The sequence below is a fragment of the Argopecten irradians genome, chromosome 2 (genome assembly GCF_041381155.1).
Source record: "Argopecten irradians isolate NY chromosome 2, Ai_NY, whole genome shotgun sequence".
Lineage (NCBI taxonomy): Eukaryota > Metazoa > Mollusca > Bivalvia > Pectinida > Pectinidae > Argopecten > Argopecten irradians.
This window is the reverse complement of record NC_091135.1, coordinates 26,694,635-26,711,630: the sequence shown is the minus strand read 5'-3', so window position 1 is coordinate 26,711,630 and position 16,996 is coordinate 26,694,635. Positions and strand designations below refer to the sequence as shown.

Sequence of the window (16,996 nt, the reverse complement as noted above, 5' to 3'; positions counted from 1 at the left end):
TAATATTTGAAAATCTTATGAAATATTATATTTATAATGTAGCTAGTCATAATGATAAAGGCTGAATTCATACGAATGTAATTATACATGCCTTCTGTATATCAGCTAACAAAGTATTATGTGACTCTATGGCTACGTTTACCACACTTATACAGGTAGACATTTCACAATACATGGATATCTAACCTATTGTTATATGTACAAAGCAGAAAACAATTTAAAGATGCTCCATTGCCGAGAGAGCATAAATGATATTCATCATTTGAACAATAATTAACACAAAAATAACATAAAATAATTTATTGCGCCTTTGGTGCATGCGCAATCATTACTTCATTCCAGATAAGATATAGTGCCACAGATTTTTTTCGGGATGCAATTAATTATTTTTCATGTTTTTATCTTTAAGTAAAATTAGAAGCTCAAACTTTTCAATGGTCATAATAATGTAAAGTAAGTAATTTTTGTAACTGAAGAAAAATACTAAATCGTCTGTTCCTGTTTTTGATAGTGAAAAAATACCATTTGTCGGCGGTAGAGCATCTTTAACAGATCTCTAAATGATGCTTTTAATTTACTTTTAAAAGTACATGGTTTAGTACATGGGTGTGCACTTTATATAGCAATAACCTATATACCTGTATAACATAATAATAAATAAATGTTGAATATCCCTTGTGATGGAAATTAAAAGAAGAAAAAACAAAACAAAAACAAAACTAAAACAAATCTGCCATCTCTAGCGCTTTGACAGCTACCGCTGTTCTTCAGGAGATGTTTAATGATGTTGATAAGGCAACAACACAAACAACAAGGATTGTTTACCTGTATATTTATATATTTGACTTTGTGTATAATAAATGCACTTTGTGTATAATAAATGCAAATATAATTAGAAAAAATAATGTAAGTATATATGCACGTGGATATCCTGAATTACCAGATACATATTGCATCTACATCAACTTATGCCCAACCAATGTACTACATATTTGTACTATCAGTTCCTGAATCGTGACCTACATATTATCATATAAGTTGATTCTATAATGTTGAAGTGTAGTTGAACTGTTTATATAGCTGTGACCACTGGCCCCGAACTGAGTATATAAAATGTGTGGGATGGCGTAGTCATGAAAATCTTTGTAGAAAACCTGACATTAAAATGGGCGTGTCATATCTAGCCTAACACGAACAAATAAAATGATGAAACACATTTTAATGATCTTACATCATAATAACAGAAATGTTTTCATCCTTTATATAGCTGCAAACATGATATAAGGAAGTTTATACCGTATTCATTTCTTCTTTAATTTTCATTTCTATGGCTACATCTACAAAGGGAATATCACCTTCAACTATAGTTCCCTAGTTCTAGTGTTTTGATTTTAAGTAAATAGTCCACTTGAATTCTAATATTCTGGATCCCAGAAATGATGGATAAAGAACCATAAATAAACTTTCTCTAATCAATAAATTAAAAGTTCCACATTATAATGCTACAAAGTCCTTGGACAATTATTCATATTAATATTTTAGTGAACTTTTCCGATATTTGCTGAGTACATGATCAGTCACAAAAACTCTCTTATGTCATCTTCAATTCTTCTTATGTGTAAGACGTTTTGGCCAAATACTGATGATTTAAATTTGTGGTCGACTTGGATGGGGCGTAGTGACGTGTGACGGTTACACAGTCTCTGAAGATTTTTTTCTAACTATGACCTTTATAGAGTCTCCAATTGTTACTAAATAGCCTAGTACTACTAAAGAGCTGTTACATCATGTGTCCTTTGCTAATTTTAACACGTTTTACATTACTTTTCCTTCTGTTATATGATCCTATGAGTATATGTGTCCTATATAATGTAACCATGTGTAGCTTTACTGCTTAAGAATCTATTTATGCCTACCACAACTTCACAGGTCAAATACACTGAATACTGACTATAATGAAAGTAGTGTGGTAATGAACTGATCAACATTCAAATTGATTCATACACCAATGAGTTATCATACATCAGTGTCAAACTGTGAGGAGGTATGTGTATATGCCACCTTATACAAGATGACCCACTACTTTGTTACAAGTTTACATGTCACACCCCATTTGTCTGTTGTTCATTATAGATAAGAAGAGCTAAACACTGATATTTACTTGTCACTTACAAGGTATTCCAATCATAATCACCTTTGCTTAAATCAAAAGGAAAGATTTACCATAGATACTAAAGATCTGGTTTTCACACTATATATATTTTAAGTACAGCAATGCATGTGTAATAAAACTTTTGAGAACAAAGGAAATAAGTTTTCTATACATATCAAACTAAAGTATAACCTGCCTTAACGACAACCTGTCTATCAAGGCCACCTGCTTATTAAGACCACTCTCTAAAGGGTCCTAGTTACCCATTTCTATTAAAATTTGACATGTGTATTAAGACCACTTGGCTGTAAAGTCCTTATTTCTTTGCCTCTTGAGTAGCTATATATACCATAGTCTCTATAGATAAGTTAGTAGCTATACAGAGGATAATTTTGATGAATACAAGTGACAAGGCACTTCAATTATTATTTTATACCTGTGACTCTGCTGAATTAGCTGATGAAGTATCCTCACTAGTATAGTTGTAAAATATTAACATGTATAAATATAGTTCAGAGTCATTTGTTACTCTTACAATTTCTTTTAGATTAATTAATGAAATAATTTAGGGAAATTACAATTTAGAACATTTTTTCAAGCTAACATAAGGTCTTGCATTCAACAGCAGCATGCAACAAATATCACTTGGGAAGCATTCTGTTATTATGATTGTAGCTGTTACTGTAAATAAAATAGGCTGTGCAAATTAAATTATACTAACAAAAATCAATTAAAGTTTATTAACTATATGCATTTGGTTATAAAATTATGATGATAGCTAAATAATTTCTATGGAAATATATAAACATCTGACTACATCTAGTAATGAAATATTTCAAATAGACAATGCAGTACTGTTGATCTTAATTACGGTATTCAAGACAAGTCAATTTAGTTCACAGAGACATATTATAATACTGTACATATTCTGACTGTAGATTAAGCCATAATCTTGACATGCGGATAATTAAATATAATGCATGTTAAATTTTTTCCAAATGATAAAGAAGTAATCTAGGGTAAATCTATAATATTTTTAGAAAAAATTGGTACTTAATTTCTCAATATAAACTTTAATCAATTTATAGGTTCTGATGACCATAAGGTTTAGACAATTACATTGAACAAATTCATATTTCAACTGCTATTAAACTTCAGATAATTTTATTCTCATCATCGTATAAAGTATCACAGAGAGTAAGTTGACAGTCAGAGCTAGTGTAGGGAAACAAAGGTCAAAAACAAGGTCATGGATTTTTTAACTGGATGAATTTCATAAACAAGTCGATATTCTAATAGATATGAGAGATTGAGTGCACATTTTCAATGATTTTGAAAATCATGACATCACAGGATACTTCAACAGATGAGGCCTCCGTGTAAGGCTGCGTATGATTGCATTGTCTGACTTTAAATTACAAGTTCATATCTTTGCCACAATACCACAAGCCTTCTATCTTTTGACTGACTTCCTAACATCACTCCTCGTAACAGTAGCTTTTAACATCCTACCATATTATGTATGTCTATGATATGGCCAACAACCCCTTACCTCCTGTCTTGGTTAGGGTACTATCAGCCTCTTACCTCTTGTCTTAGTTAGGGTACTACCAGCCTCTTACCTCTTGTCTTAGTTTGGGTACTACCAGCCTCTTACCTCTTGTCTTAGTTAGGGTACTACCACCCCTTACCTCTTGTCTTAGTTAGGGTACTACCAGCCCCTTACCTCTTGTCTTAGTTAGGGTACTACCAGCCCCTTACCTCTTGTCTTAGTTAGGGTACTACCAGCCCCTTACCTCTTGTCTTAGTTAGGGTACTACCAGCCCATTACCTCTTGTCTTAGTTAGGGTACTACCAGCCCCTTACCTCTTGTCTTAGTTAGGGTACTACCAGCCCATTACCTCTTGTCTTAGTTAGGGTACTACCAGCCCCTTACCTCTTGTCTTAGTTAGGGTACTACCAGCCCCTTACCTCTTGTCTTAGTTAGGGTACTACCAGCCCCTTACCTCTTGTCTTAGTTAGGGTACTACCAGCCTCTTACCTCTTGTCTTAGTTAGGGTACTATCAGCCTCTTACCTCTTGTCTTAGTTAGGGTACTACCAGCCTCTTACCTCTTGTCTTAGTTAGGGTACTACCAGCCTCTTACCTCTTGTCTTAGTTTGGGTACTATCAGCCTCTTACCTCTTGTCTTAGTTAGGGTACTACCAGCCCCTTACCTCTTGTCTTAGTTAGGGTACTACCAGCCCCTTACCTCTTGTCTTAGTTAGGGTACTACCAGCCCCTTACCTCTTGTCTTAGTTAGGGTACTATCAGCCTCTTACCTCTTGTCTTAGTTTGGGTACTACCAGCCTCTTACCTCTTGTCTTAGTTAGGGTACTACCAGCCCCTTACCTCTTGTCTTAGTTAGGGTACTACCAGCCCCTTACCTCTTGTCTTAGTTAGGGTACTACCAGCCCCTTACCTCTTGTCTTAGTTAGGGTACTATCAGCCCCTTACCTCTTGTCTTAGTTAGGGTACTACCAGCCTCTTACCTCTTGTCTTAGTTAGGGTACTACCAGCCCATTACCTTTTGTCTTAGTTAGGGTACTACCAGCCCCTTACCTCTTGTCTTGGTAAGGGTACTACCAGCACCGTACCTCTTGTCTGAGTTTGGATACTACCAGCCTCTTACCTCTTGTCTTAGTTAGGGTACTACCAGCCCATTACCACTTGTCTTAGTTAGGGTACTACCAGCCCCTTACCTCTTGTCTTAGTTAGGGTACTACCAGCCCCTTACCTCTTGTCTTAGTTAGGGTACCCCTTACCTCTTGTCTTAGTTAGGGTACTACCAGCCCATTACCTCTTGTCTTAGTTAGGGTACTACCAGCCCCTTACCTCTTGTCTTAGTTAGGGTACTACCAGCCCATTACCTCTTGTCTTAGTTAGGGTACTACCAGCCCCTTACCTCTTGTCTTAGTAAGGGTACTACCAGCCCCTTACCTCTTGTCTTAGTTAGGGTACTACCAGCCCATTACCACTTGTCTTAGTTAGGGTACTACCAGCCCCTTACCTCTTGTCTTAGTAAGGGTACTACCAGCCCCTTACCTCTTGTCTTAGTTAGGGTACTACCAGCCCATTACCACTTGTCTTAGTTAGGGTACTACCAGCCCCTTACCTCTTGTCTTAGTAAGGGTACTACCAGCCCATTACCACTTGTCTTAGTAAGGGTACTATCAGCCCCTACCTCTTGTCTTAGTTAGGGTACTACCAGCCCATTACCTCTTGTCTTAGTTAGGGTACTACCAGCCCCTTACCTTTTGTCTTAGTAAGGGTACTACCAGCCCATTACCTCTTGTCTTAGTAAGGGTACTACCAGCCCATTACCACTTGTCTTAGTTAGGGTACTACCAGCCCCTTACCTCTTGTCTTAGTTAGGGTACTACCAGCCCATTACCTTTTGTCTTAGTTAGGGTACTACCAGCCTCTTACCTCTTGTCTTAGTTAGGGTACTACCAGCCCATTACCTCTTGTCTTAGTTAGGGTACTACCAGCCCCTTACCTCTTGTCTTAGTTAGGGTACTACCAGCCCCTTACCTCTTGTCTTAGTTAGGGTACTACCAGCCCCTTACCTCTTGTCTTAGTTAGGGTACTACCAGCCCCTTACCTCTTGTCTTAGTTAGGGTACTACCAGCCCATTACCACTTGTCTTAGTTAGGGTACTACCAGCCCCTTACCTCTTGTCTTAGTTAGGGTACTACCAGCCCATTACCACTTGTCTTAGTTAGGGTACTACCAGCCCCTTACCTCTTGTCTTAGTTAGGGTACTACCAGCCCATTACCTCTTGCCTTAGTTAGAGTACTACCAGCCCATTACCTCTTGTCTTAGTTAGGGTACTACCAGCCCATTACCTCTTGCCTTAGTTAGGGTACTACCAGCCCATTACCTCTTGTCTTAGTTAGGGTACTACCAGCCCCTTACCTCTTGTCTTAGTTAGGGTACTACCAGCCCCTTACCTCTTGTCTTAGTTAGGGTACTACCAGCCCATTACCTCTTGTCTTAGTTAGGGTACTACCAGCCCCTTACCTCTTGTCTTAGTTAGGGTACTACCAGCCCATTACCTCTTGCCTTAGTTAGGGTACTACCAGCCCATTACCTCTTGCCTTAGTTAGGGTACTACCAGCCCCTTACCTCTTGTCTTAGTTAGGGTACTACCAGCCCCTTACCTCTTGTCTTAGTTATATTATGTTTTATATCTTGTATAAAGGTATTTGAGGAAATGTGTATGTAGAACTCCAACGCAGATTCAGTGAATGGTATGATACGTTTATTGGAGTCTTAGGAATCGACTCTGTACAGAGATTATTGGCGAGTTAATATAGCAGTACATCAGGATAACATATGTCAATATTTTGGTATGAAAGCCAATACCTGGAACAGTTGACCCAACGTAGATGCTGTATTACATAGGGAAACATGGTTACTCATTAGAACTGATCATGCATCATAATTAATAACATGGCTATGTAATTAGTAGTTATACAATAACCCTAACAGAAGTTGGTTTCCAATATACTTTACATGTACCTACATATACTATCGTAAATATGAAACACATGTGCTTGACCGACACAGTGTAACATACCCCGTACTTGAAAGATATATGTAGATAATTATATATTAGTCCAAATTTCAAACTCTAAAATTCTTATCATTTATATATATTATACTACATTCATCGCCATGTTATACATTATATCAAATTAGATATAATTTGATATAATAAAAAAAAATAGCCCCTTACCTCATGCCTTAGTTAGGGTACTACCAGCCCCTTACCTCTTGTCTTGGTAAGGGTACTACCAGCCCCTTACCTCTTGTCTTGGTAAGGGTACTACCAGCCCCTTACCTCTTGTCTTGGTAAGGGAACTACCAGCCCCTTACCTCTTGTCTTGGTAAGGGTACTACCAGCCCCTTGCCTCTTGTCTTAGTTTGGGTACTATCAGCCTCTTACCTCTTGTCTTAGTTAGGATACTACCAGCCAATTACCTCTTGTCTTAGTTAGGGTACTACCAGCCCCTTACCTCTTGTCTTGGTAAGGGAACTACCAGCCCCTTACCTCTTGTCTTAGTTTTGGTACTACCAGCCCCTTACCTCTTGTCTTAGTTAGGGTACTACCAGCCCCTTACCTCTTGTCTTAGTTAGGGTACTACCAGCCCCTTACCTCTTGTCTTAGTTAGGGTACTACCAGCCCCTTACCTCTTGTCTTAGTTAGGGTACTACCAGCCCCTTACCTCTTGTCTTAGTTAGGGTACTACCAGCCCCTTACCTCTTGTCTTAGTTAGGGTACTACCAGCCCCTTACCTCTTGTCTTAGTTAGGGTACTACCAGCTCCCTACCTCTTGTCTTAGTTAGGGTACTACCAACCCCTTACCTCTTGTCTTAGTTAGGGTAGGTACTTTTGGCCCCTTACAGCTTGTCTTGGTTAGGGTATTTGCTTAGAAGGTGATTGACATATTATGTTATAACTTATTAGTTCTCTTTCTCTGGGAAATACTTCCACTAGCCTTTCACTTCGGAGTCTATGTGACCATCGGCTGATGAACAAGTGGCTAATTAAGGTTGCCACAATACCTCTAGCACTCTAATTCTAGACTGTTGTGTCCAAGTGGCTACTGTATATATAGATACAGTGGCTGACAACTAGCCCTCTATCGGTATCTGTTGGTCAGGATGAACATTGTCCATGGATAGTTAAAGATGCTCCACCGCCGACAGACCATAACTGATATTCATCATTTGAACAATAATTGGTGTTTAATCGTGTATATAATAGTCTAATTAACACAAAAAATAATATAGAATAATTTATTTTGCCTTTGGTACATGCGCATTCAGTAGTTCATTCCATATAGGATATAGTTTTACGGAATTTCTTCCGGATGCAATTAATTGTTTTTCATATTTTTAACTTGAAGTAAAATTAGAAGCTCAAACTTTTCAATGGTGGTAATGGTGTAAAGTAAGCAACTTTTGTAACTGAAGAAAAATACTTAATCGTCTGCTCCTGTTTTTAATAGTGAAAAAATACCATTTGTCAGCGGTGGAGCATCTTTAATAAATCATAGCTACAATAATAGCTCTAAAACTTCTGACCACAAATCTACTAGCCCTCCTTGTTGGGCTATAATGCCTTACCAGTATACATAGGTGCTGGGTGCACATGGTCAATTGGTTATGATGAGTAACATTCTACCACTAGCTCTCCACTTGTGTGTCAGTAATTTAAGAAACATGTAACATCATAACCATTTTCTACTATTTATGTTAGAAATATTCTAAGGAAAGTGGGAATAGATTTGATTATATTGTAGTTGCTCTGACACTCTGTTATTAGTTAGCTGTCATATCTATATGTATAGAGAATGTATTGTCTGTTGTAGATGAATTCAGCATATATTTTCTTCAATGAATATTTTAACAAGATTTCTAATTACTGTTGAACTTATATTGTGACAGAATTTCAGCAAGAACACATTTGTACATTTGGACACTTTATTGGTTGTATATATATACTTTAACACACAATAACAAACATCCTATCTCTATCATCATCACGTGTCCACTCTATATTTAGACTGGAGCTGGACTACTATTTCACACCAAGTTAATGATAAAAACAATTCTTAATACAAAATACAATATTTCCAGTATTTATCAAATATCTAAGTCATACTTACATTATTTACTGGTGGTTTAGGCGCTGGAGGTAATCCTGCTTGTTCTCGTAATGTTTCCAAGTTTGCATAGTCACCTCCATCGTCAGTGGATAAACTCCGACGATACATGCCAGGGCGGACTGTTATACTTCCATTTTTAGATGGAGCATCATTATTGTTTGTCATAAATGTACTAACATTACTATTGGCATATATATCCATTCCTACGTCTGGTTTGTGATTTTCCCTAATATCAACAGCATTACTCACACCATTTTTAAGAGATGTATGTACGTCAAGTGAACTCATTTCACTTCCTGGATCACCCACATCTGAATCCTCTTGATGTTTGTCTGGAGTGTTACTTTCGTTATCGTCTACAAATTTAACATAATTTGCGGGGACATAGAAGGAAAGATCTTTCGAGTCCCCTGCTCTGATCACTTCCCACCAATCCCCAGACTTCTCCAACAGATGATACTGTTCTCCACTTTTCATATGCACAGCAAGGCCATCATCATCTGTATAGGAATAGTCATATAGGGCCACAAGCTTCCTTGTAACAAACCCGAAACCAATGTAATCTTCCTCATCGGACCCGTCATAATTTGAGTTATCCCCCATCTCGATTTTATTATTTTATCTTGGATACCTTCTATTGAAAAAAAGTTTCTATGCAATAGTTTAATATAAAATAAAGACAGTTCAGCAAAAGCTGTCAAATGCATCCACACAACTTCATATTTGATATACACTCATGAAACCATTTTAACTATTTACAACCGGTGGGGTAGTATACAAATCATTAAAGGGAAGTTTTCAGAGTTTGCGGAAGTTTCCTTCCATGTTTCTTGGTTCGAGCTCGACTTAAAACAAAGTGTCATTCTGGTGTAACATATTTCGTTTTACCCCGTAGTAGACGAAGTGACTTCATTGTGAAGGCACCTCGGTATATACACACTTTGCTGTTGCTGTTACTGCAGTCAATTAACTGTTTAGTCGCTCAGGAAACTTTCATCCGCATTCCGGAAACTGGCAAGTGGCATCGCCCACCAAAGAGTTCTGTTTACCCTTGCCAAACACTGGCTGTAAAAACTAATTTGATTGGTGGCTGACGATGATCGTTCGGATATTATCGCCCGTTTCCGTAAGACATCGTCTGCAACACGTTAAAGGGACAATTCAGTCTAAGAGAACATTAAAACTTGTACATATATCGGAAAAAAATCTGTTCTAGGTAATGGAAAGTAGATCAGTCGGTTATACTGTGATATGCCTGAAAAGCCCATGGCGGTGACATGTGTACTGTAGATGTTCAAACTCGCTCGGTGTCCGCCATTATGCATTGTGGTCGAACTTCTTGTAGAATCTATGCCAAACCCTGTCCCTTGCTTGAAGAGTCAAATCGCTCTGACAGTAGTAAGTTTACCTTATAAGGTAAATTGTCTTGTCTAAAATCATTTTATCACCTTCTCAGTGGTTATGTAGTTTATTTGTTTAATGTGCGTGATTTTTGCTTGGGAATGGGTATATTGTACCTGCTTAATCTTATTGATCAACGATATGATATTTCAACGATATTAATTAAAATACTTAACAAAGTAGTGGAATTTTTCAATGTTTTACGTTATATGTTTCATAAGAATGTAGAACAATACATTTATGCTATATTTTGCTTCTTGGTTACGTAAAAGAAATAGCCTGAGTGAATTGTCCCTTTAAGGGTGACTTGTTAATTCTATGTCGCTCTCCGTACCGTCCGCTTGTCTACGAGTGGACGGTACGGAGAGCGACATAGAAGATCTAATTTTAATCAGAGTGGTTAAAACGTTAAATTTGTTTATCAAGACTGATGATATAATTGCGAAAAAAACTTGTTAGTCAATACCTTTCAAATGTTTCATCTACAATATGACACGGGATATATTTGATAAAGTAAATATTTTGTTTGTTAGACATTACGCGTTGATTGGCCCATGACACCAAAAATTTAAGTTATTTAAAAAAACCATAATATCATAAGAAAATTGATATCGATGACCCAAGATGAGGTTACAACACAGGTTCCTGCATAAATTAATATATGTCAACCGTGATGGTATGTCGTCTATATATTCAATGTAAAATAGGCGCGAACAGATCCGCGGTATGAAAATTAAGATTTACCCTATATTGTAATCTATTTCAATTAAATTTTTCAGATATAATGATAAGTGTAATATTATTGTTAATCTAATAAATTTTGAGACTCTACAAAAGTATAGATCAATTAGTTTTACATTTCCAATTTATTTTTCGGAAAGGTGGTGAGCCATAATTTAAAAGTGTCATATTTTATCAGCCTGAATCAATAAATATTTTCACAATTGGATATCTGTTCACTTGATATTGTTATTGTCACAGGATCTAACTTCAATTTAGTTCGGAACCCATCAGATCACATGTGCTTTTCTCCATGATTTAGATAGTTTGGATCATTGAGATGTTTTAGGAATCTAGACTGAAATTCTATCAAAATTAAATGTATCCAACATTTAGACGTGACTTTCGATCTCTAGAGATTGATTTCAATACTAAACCGTCCAAACGACACTAGGATGGGATATGTCTGATAAAATTAATAAATTTTATGTATTTTTTTCCTATAGCTTTGTGAGCTAGTTTCCGTCAAACATATAGTTCAATTCAAATGGTAAAAAAGTTTTATGTATTCATGGATTAATAAATACGATAACACAGGGAAACACAAGGGGAACCATAAGACAAGAAATATTTTATTGTGAAAGTCGGTACCACATTACCATAACAAGCTGTTCTTGAACTGAAGGTGATATAGGTTTCGCACAATAAAATCTGTTTCCGAAATAAACATATGAACCAGACAAAAAACCATAATCCATCAAGAAATTAATACTGTATACAGCTGCATACCCCTGGTAGTAAATCAATCATGTCGAGCTTTGATTAACATGTGAGTACATATACGTGTACGTGTTTGGTAGTATAAAAGTGATGAAGTAAATTAAATCGAACCATTTTGAGGTCAGTTTTCCCGTGGAACTAGACATTGCCATATAAAACAGTTTAAGATGCAGTCCGATCGTTACTAAGATAAGAAAGAGTGTCTGAAATAGAATATTGCATCAAAGAATCAAATTACCAATCTTATAGCCATAAAATTATGGCAGCTTTGTCAGACGATCTTGCAGTCGCAACAGATTTGTCAGACAACGGAACACGAAACCTGGACCTGGGAATTATCACTAAAACATTTACATGTGAATGGATCTATCCGTCTGGGATGTTTTTTTAAACCAGTTCAAGTAGAGCAGAGTTGTGTCCCTTGACTCGTTACAAGTCAATACAGCAAGAGTTGCTCCCCCTTCATAACCAAATTGCATCAGAACGTCAACTGATGTATAGCTACTGGGGTGGAGATTAGGAGAACGGCGCGGCTTAAGGATGTATGGATGATCTAGTTATCAAAACCTTTAATTTGAAGGTAACATTTTACAACTCGTACAAAATATTCAGTAGCAAAAATTGCCTCATTTTGTGGATAGATGATTGGGAACGTTAGCTGGGAGTGTGCATACTCAAATGATGATAAAGTTGTATTACGTTTTAACAGAGATTTAAATATAATTATTTAAATCTCTGGTTTTAATTCATTATATCATAACTATTTTGCATTTTTTTCTATTATGGATTTTTTAAGTCGTGGAACCTCCTTAAAATTTGTTTAATACGTTATGATTCTGCTTCTTTTGGTGAAAAATGTGTGATGTACAAGGTTTTATTGGTTAGATAATACAGATTCACAGTCTCCTATATCTAGCTTGACAAATCTTTATACAAAAAAGTACTTATTTTATGACAGGAACCCGAATTCCCAACCATCATATACCGGAAGAAATAAGACAAGAATTATGATAATCAGTTGTTTATCGAAATGACTTCAAATGGCATTTAAAAAATATTTTCCGTTCAAAACAGTTACGGTCATTTAAGGAAGTGCCAGGTTTGTTGGTGGATGAAATCTGGAGTACCCGGAGAAAAAAACCACACCGACATGCGGTCAGTTCCTGGCAACTGCTCAACATGGGATTCAAACTGGTGGAGGGCTTTAAAAATACAGGTTTACGAAAGTTAATTAACACATAGCCTACATCTTTCAGTCAACCCATATTTGCTACATAGTCTGTTTTGAAATCTTTGAAAGGTCTGTGTTGAAACAAAAAGAAATGAGCTTGCTACCGGCATGTACATTATTCAACATTTTAGCCATGCAATCACATTTTATGCCCGAGGAGCAATACCTAGAATGTTATTTCAGGATTAGGTGTAGGGCCTGAGCGTAATGCTATATCAAAAGATGGAACCCGCCGACGCCGTTTGGTATCGGACCAAGTCATCTCAAATTGTTTGTTTGTTTGTTTGTTTTATTAATTAACGTCCTATTAACAGCTATGGTCATGTAAGGACGGCCTCCCATGTATGCGGTGTGTTGCGCGAGGTGCATGTTTTGGGAGACTGCGGTATATTCATGTTGTGTCTTCTTGTATAGTGGAACTGTTGCCCTTTTTATAGTGCTATATCACTGAAGCATGCCGCCGAAGACACCAAGCAACACACCCCACCCGGTCACATTATACTGACAACGGGCAAACCAGTCGTCCCACTCCCTGTATGCTGAGCGCTAAGCAGGTGCAGAAACTATCACTTTTATAGACTTTGGTGTGTCTCGACTAGGGGACAGAACCCAGAGCCTTCCTCACAGGGGCGAACGCTCAACTCAAGGCCAAAAGTGAGGCGGTGCCAAGGCAGGCAATCTCAAATTGAGACTGCTTACAAAACATTACCACCAAGAAGCGATGGCCGAGTGGTTAAGATGTATCGACATATTACCACATGCCCTCCACCTCTGGGTCGCGAGTTCGAATCCCATGTGGGGTAGTTGCCAGGTATTGACCGCTGGTCGGTGGTTTTCTCCGGGTACTCCGGCTTTCCTCTACCAACAAACCTGGCACGTCCTTAAATGACCCTGGCTGTTAATAGGACGTTAAACTAATCAAACCAAGAAGCGTCACTTAACTTGGTCTTTTCAACAGATGACTAATTTATCTACCCACAGCAATCCCTTTTATCATGCATGCACGTTATATTATGTCAATACAGTAGTTTCCTTTATGCAACTTTAAATCTTCCTCGTCATTTTTCATAGTATGCAAATCGACTCTTATCTCGACGGATTGCTATATTTGGGTAGACAAATTATTCATTTGTTGAGAAGACCAAGGTAAACAGGGCTTCTCGGAGGCAGTCTGAATTGGAGATGAACTGACCCGATATCAAACGCGAGTTCCACCTTTTGATATAGCAATGCGCTGTGATCCTACACCAGACATCTATCTGTCATAATTTCTAAGTCTGGTTTCAAGGCCAGAGTATCTCGCGCTTGTTGTTGTGTAACTCAAAATAATATTAACAAATTAATCTTTTAAGAGAAATTTTTGAAATAGTATAATCCCTTGATGGACATTTTTAGTCTAGTTTGTGTATATTGAATTTTCGTTTTCAAAGGTTTAAAAATAAAAAAAAAACTTAAATGAAGTACGGAAAATGTGCAGGATGACCTTTTTTTCTTTCAAATGTGCATTTTCAGAACATTTCACTCGGCGAAAATGGGGGGCAAAAAGACATATTTGTCCCCCCTCCTATGTCCTGGGGAACGGGGGGGGGGGGGGGGGGGCAATTCACTCGCTTCCTTCCCATGTTTCAATGTCATTATATCCACCCATGGACTATGTCACAGTAAAAATGCATAAAGGTAAAGTTCACGAGGAAAAAGTATTGGTCATTCACAGGAATTCAGATATTTCCTTTGGAGATTACAAGAGAACGACGCTCATTTATTGTCAAAATACAGAGCTAACAATTTTGCTGTGACATAGTCCAGGGATGAATACAACGAATGTGATAGTAACCCTTGGAATATCGAGGATGACGAAACCATACAAAATCAAATGTTCGGTTATACTGATTTCTGATATATGATAAAATTCAAATCCCATGGGTTTGATATCAGCCTGACATCACCCAATCCTTACCCCACGGGTGATATCACACCCCCTGTTGATAGTGATATCGCACCCTCTCAATTTTAAGATTCTGCTTTCTCATTTATTTGTCCCCGTTCTTAGTTAACAAAGAAAAAGAAGACGTTAGAAGAACGCTAAGCTGCAATTTAAAAATGCACGAGTTGACTTTGACGTCAACTGGGAAATGATTCCGCCTTGCCAACTTCCATAAACAGAGATAAAATAAGTTTCTTATTTTGGGTATTTTTATTATACATTCCTGTCAAAATATTTTCATGGAATTTATTTTGGATTAGTATATTTGGTATGACTATTTTATACCATTCTCAGAAAACAATAAACTAACATTTGTTTTTTTTTAATTATGTGATGTGATATCAAAATGGTCACCGTAGTTATTATCGGTTAAGCGGCATACACAATCAGTAACAACAAGCAAGCAAAACATGATGTAGGAACTCATACATGTACCTGAAGACCGTAATTTCATTTGCTAAGCAATTTATGTAGTAAAACACATATTTAAAATGGCATGCGAAACCATAGAGACCTATTCATCCCCATACGCGGTTTCTTTGGCAAACTACGTATCCAAACGTTTCCAAAATGCCTATGGTGGTGCAATATAACAATGCAAATTTCATGAGAATCAAATGACACTAAATAAAACGTTTCGCGATGAGATAATCAGAGTACTTCGTGCAGAGATGTTGCAAGAAAAAAACCTTCTTAGATATGCTCTTAGATAGCTCAAATTACTCGAAGAACAGGGCTCTGGAACCTTTTGTATTTTGGTGCATCTTTTTTGTAATTGTTTATCCTCTATATTACAGGGGTTACTATCGTTGACGTTATACCACGTCAGTGGTAGTAACCCAAAAAGTATAGATGATGGTAATGAGTATTCAAGCTGGAACAAATACAATTTGTGTGCATCTCTGTCACTTTTGTTACATTTGTATACCCAGAGATTTAGATAGTTAATTGTTACTATCTTAATATATGTTATATCTTATATTTGTTTTTTTTTTTCACTCATGAACGAAAATTTCAGAAGATTATTTTTCCAAATAAAAATTGTGTTTTCAAGTTGTAAATCGATTCTCCGTTTGTTAGAACAGGGTCCCTAATTTTAATATTTCCTTGGGATCCATGTTTAGGCAATTTCAAAACTTTAACTTGATATCATTTTGAAAATTTGGTAAGTAAAATAACTAGAATATTCCCATAGGACCAATAATTTTTATTTATCCTGTTTTCTATTTAAACAGAGGAAATGTAATTTTATTTTGTATCGTCAAAATACTAATATAAAATGCTGCTCCAAACTATATAACGTGCCGAGATCGCCCCTCGCTTAAGCGTCTCATTGACTATGCACAGCTACATCTCGCGAGATGATGCGGGAAATGAATCAGAAACTGCTCCCTTCCTGTCTGAATGAAAAATGGCCGGCGATTTTACCAACAACTCGATTTTGTGTCAAAATAATTTGATCTTAACCACATGAGACCACGATTGTGATGTATTTGTATCATAGGGATTTGCGTTGACTTATTCATGGTAAAAGCATCTATGATGTCGCCATGCACCATTTTGATGTTGTAAACAACAGCTCATGAAGCAACCAATTTTGACAATGTATTGTGAAGCCATACTACACCAATGTCGACTCGCCCGCTAACGTTTGAGTGTGCACTTGTTCAAACAATGGGGAATGGGGAAAGCACACATAACTACAGAGGACCAGAGTTCAGAACCCCAGCCATGTCGATTCGTCTCCCAATGCCAGATTCTCACGAACTGGAGCGCAGATTCACGAAAGTCCTGGTAAGTTGGGGACGAATTAGCCGATCAAATGATAATACTAACCAATCAACTGATACATCAGAATCAAACCACGTTGTTGTTGACACAGAACTTATATATTGCCATTGATGTGTGTTATGTTACCATTTAATAAAGAGATAAGATATATTATAAGTAATAGGTTCAGTTTGTGAAACCAAATTTAAATGATATTTTATTGAATTCCTCACCTGCATTC

The 16,996-nt window shown here is 37.1% G+C and overlaps 2 protein-coding genes across 9 annotated transcripts in view; one reads left to right on the top strand and one right to left on the bottom strand.

Moving 5' to 3' along the window:
• LOC138314969 (rho GTPase-activating protein 12-like) overlaps positions 1-9,960 on the bottom strand; it is a 35,739-nt gene extending 25,779 nt beyond the window's left edge. For 2 of the 7 annotated variants that reach the window (XM_069255642.1, XM_069255646.1), the window contains exon 1: positions 8,870-9,951. In XM_069255642.1, the coding sequence (XP_069111743.1) occupies positions 8,870-9,472 (603 nt within the window). In that variant the 5' untranslated portion in view covers positions 9,473-9,951. Of the gene's footprint in view, positions 1-8,869 lie in introns of all 7 variants that reach the window. The other 5 variants (XM_069255644.1, XM_069255640.1, XM_069255641.1 and 2 more) reach the window with 5 other exon arrangements.
• A 6,397-nt stretch (positions 9,961-16,357) lies between these two features.
• Positions 16,358-16,996, top strand: part of LOC138314968 (formin-like protein) — a 40,968-nt gene continuing 40,329 nt past the window's right edge. For both annotated transcript variants that reach the window (XM_069255639.1, XM_069255638.1), the window contains exon 1: positions 16,358-16,779. In XM_069255639.1, the coding sequence (XP_069111740.1) occupies positions 16,615-16,779 (165 nt within the window). In that variant the 5' untranslated portion in view covers positions 16,358-16,614. The remainder of the gene's footprint in view (positions 16,780-16,996) is intronic.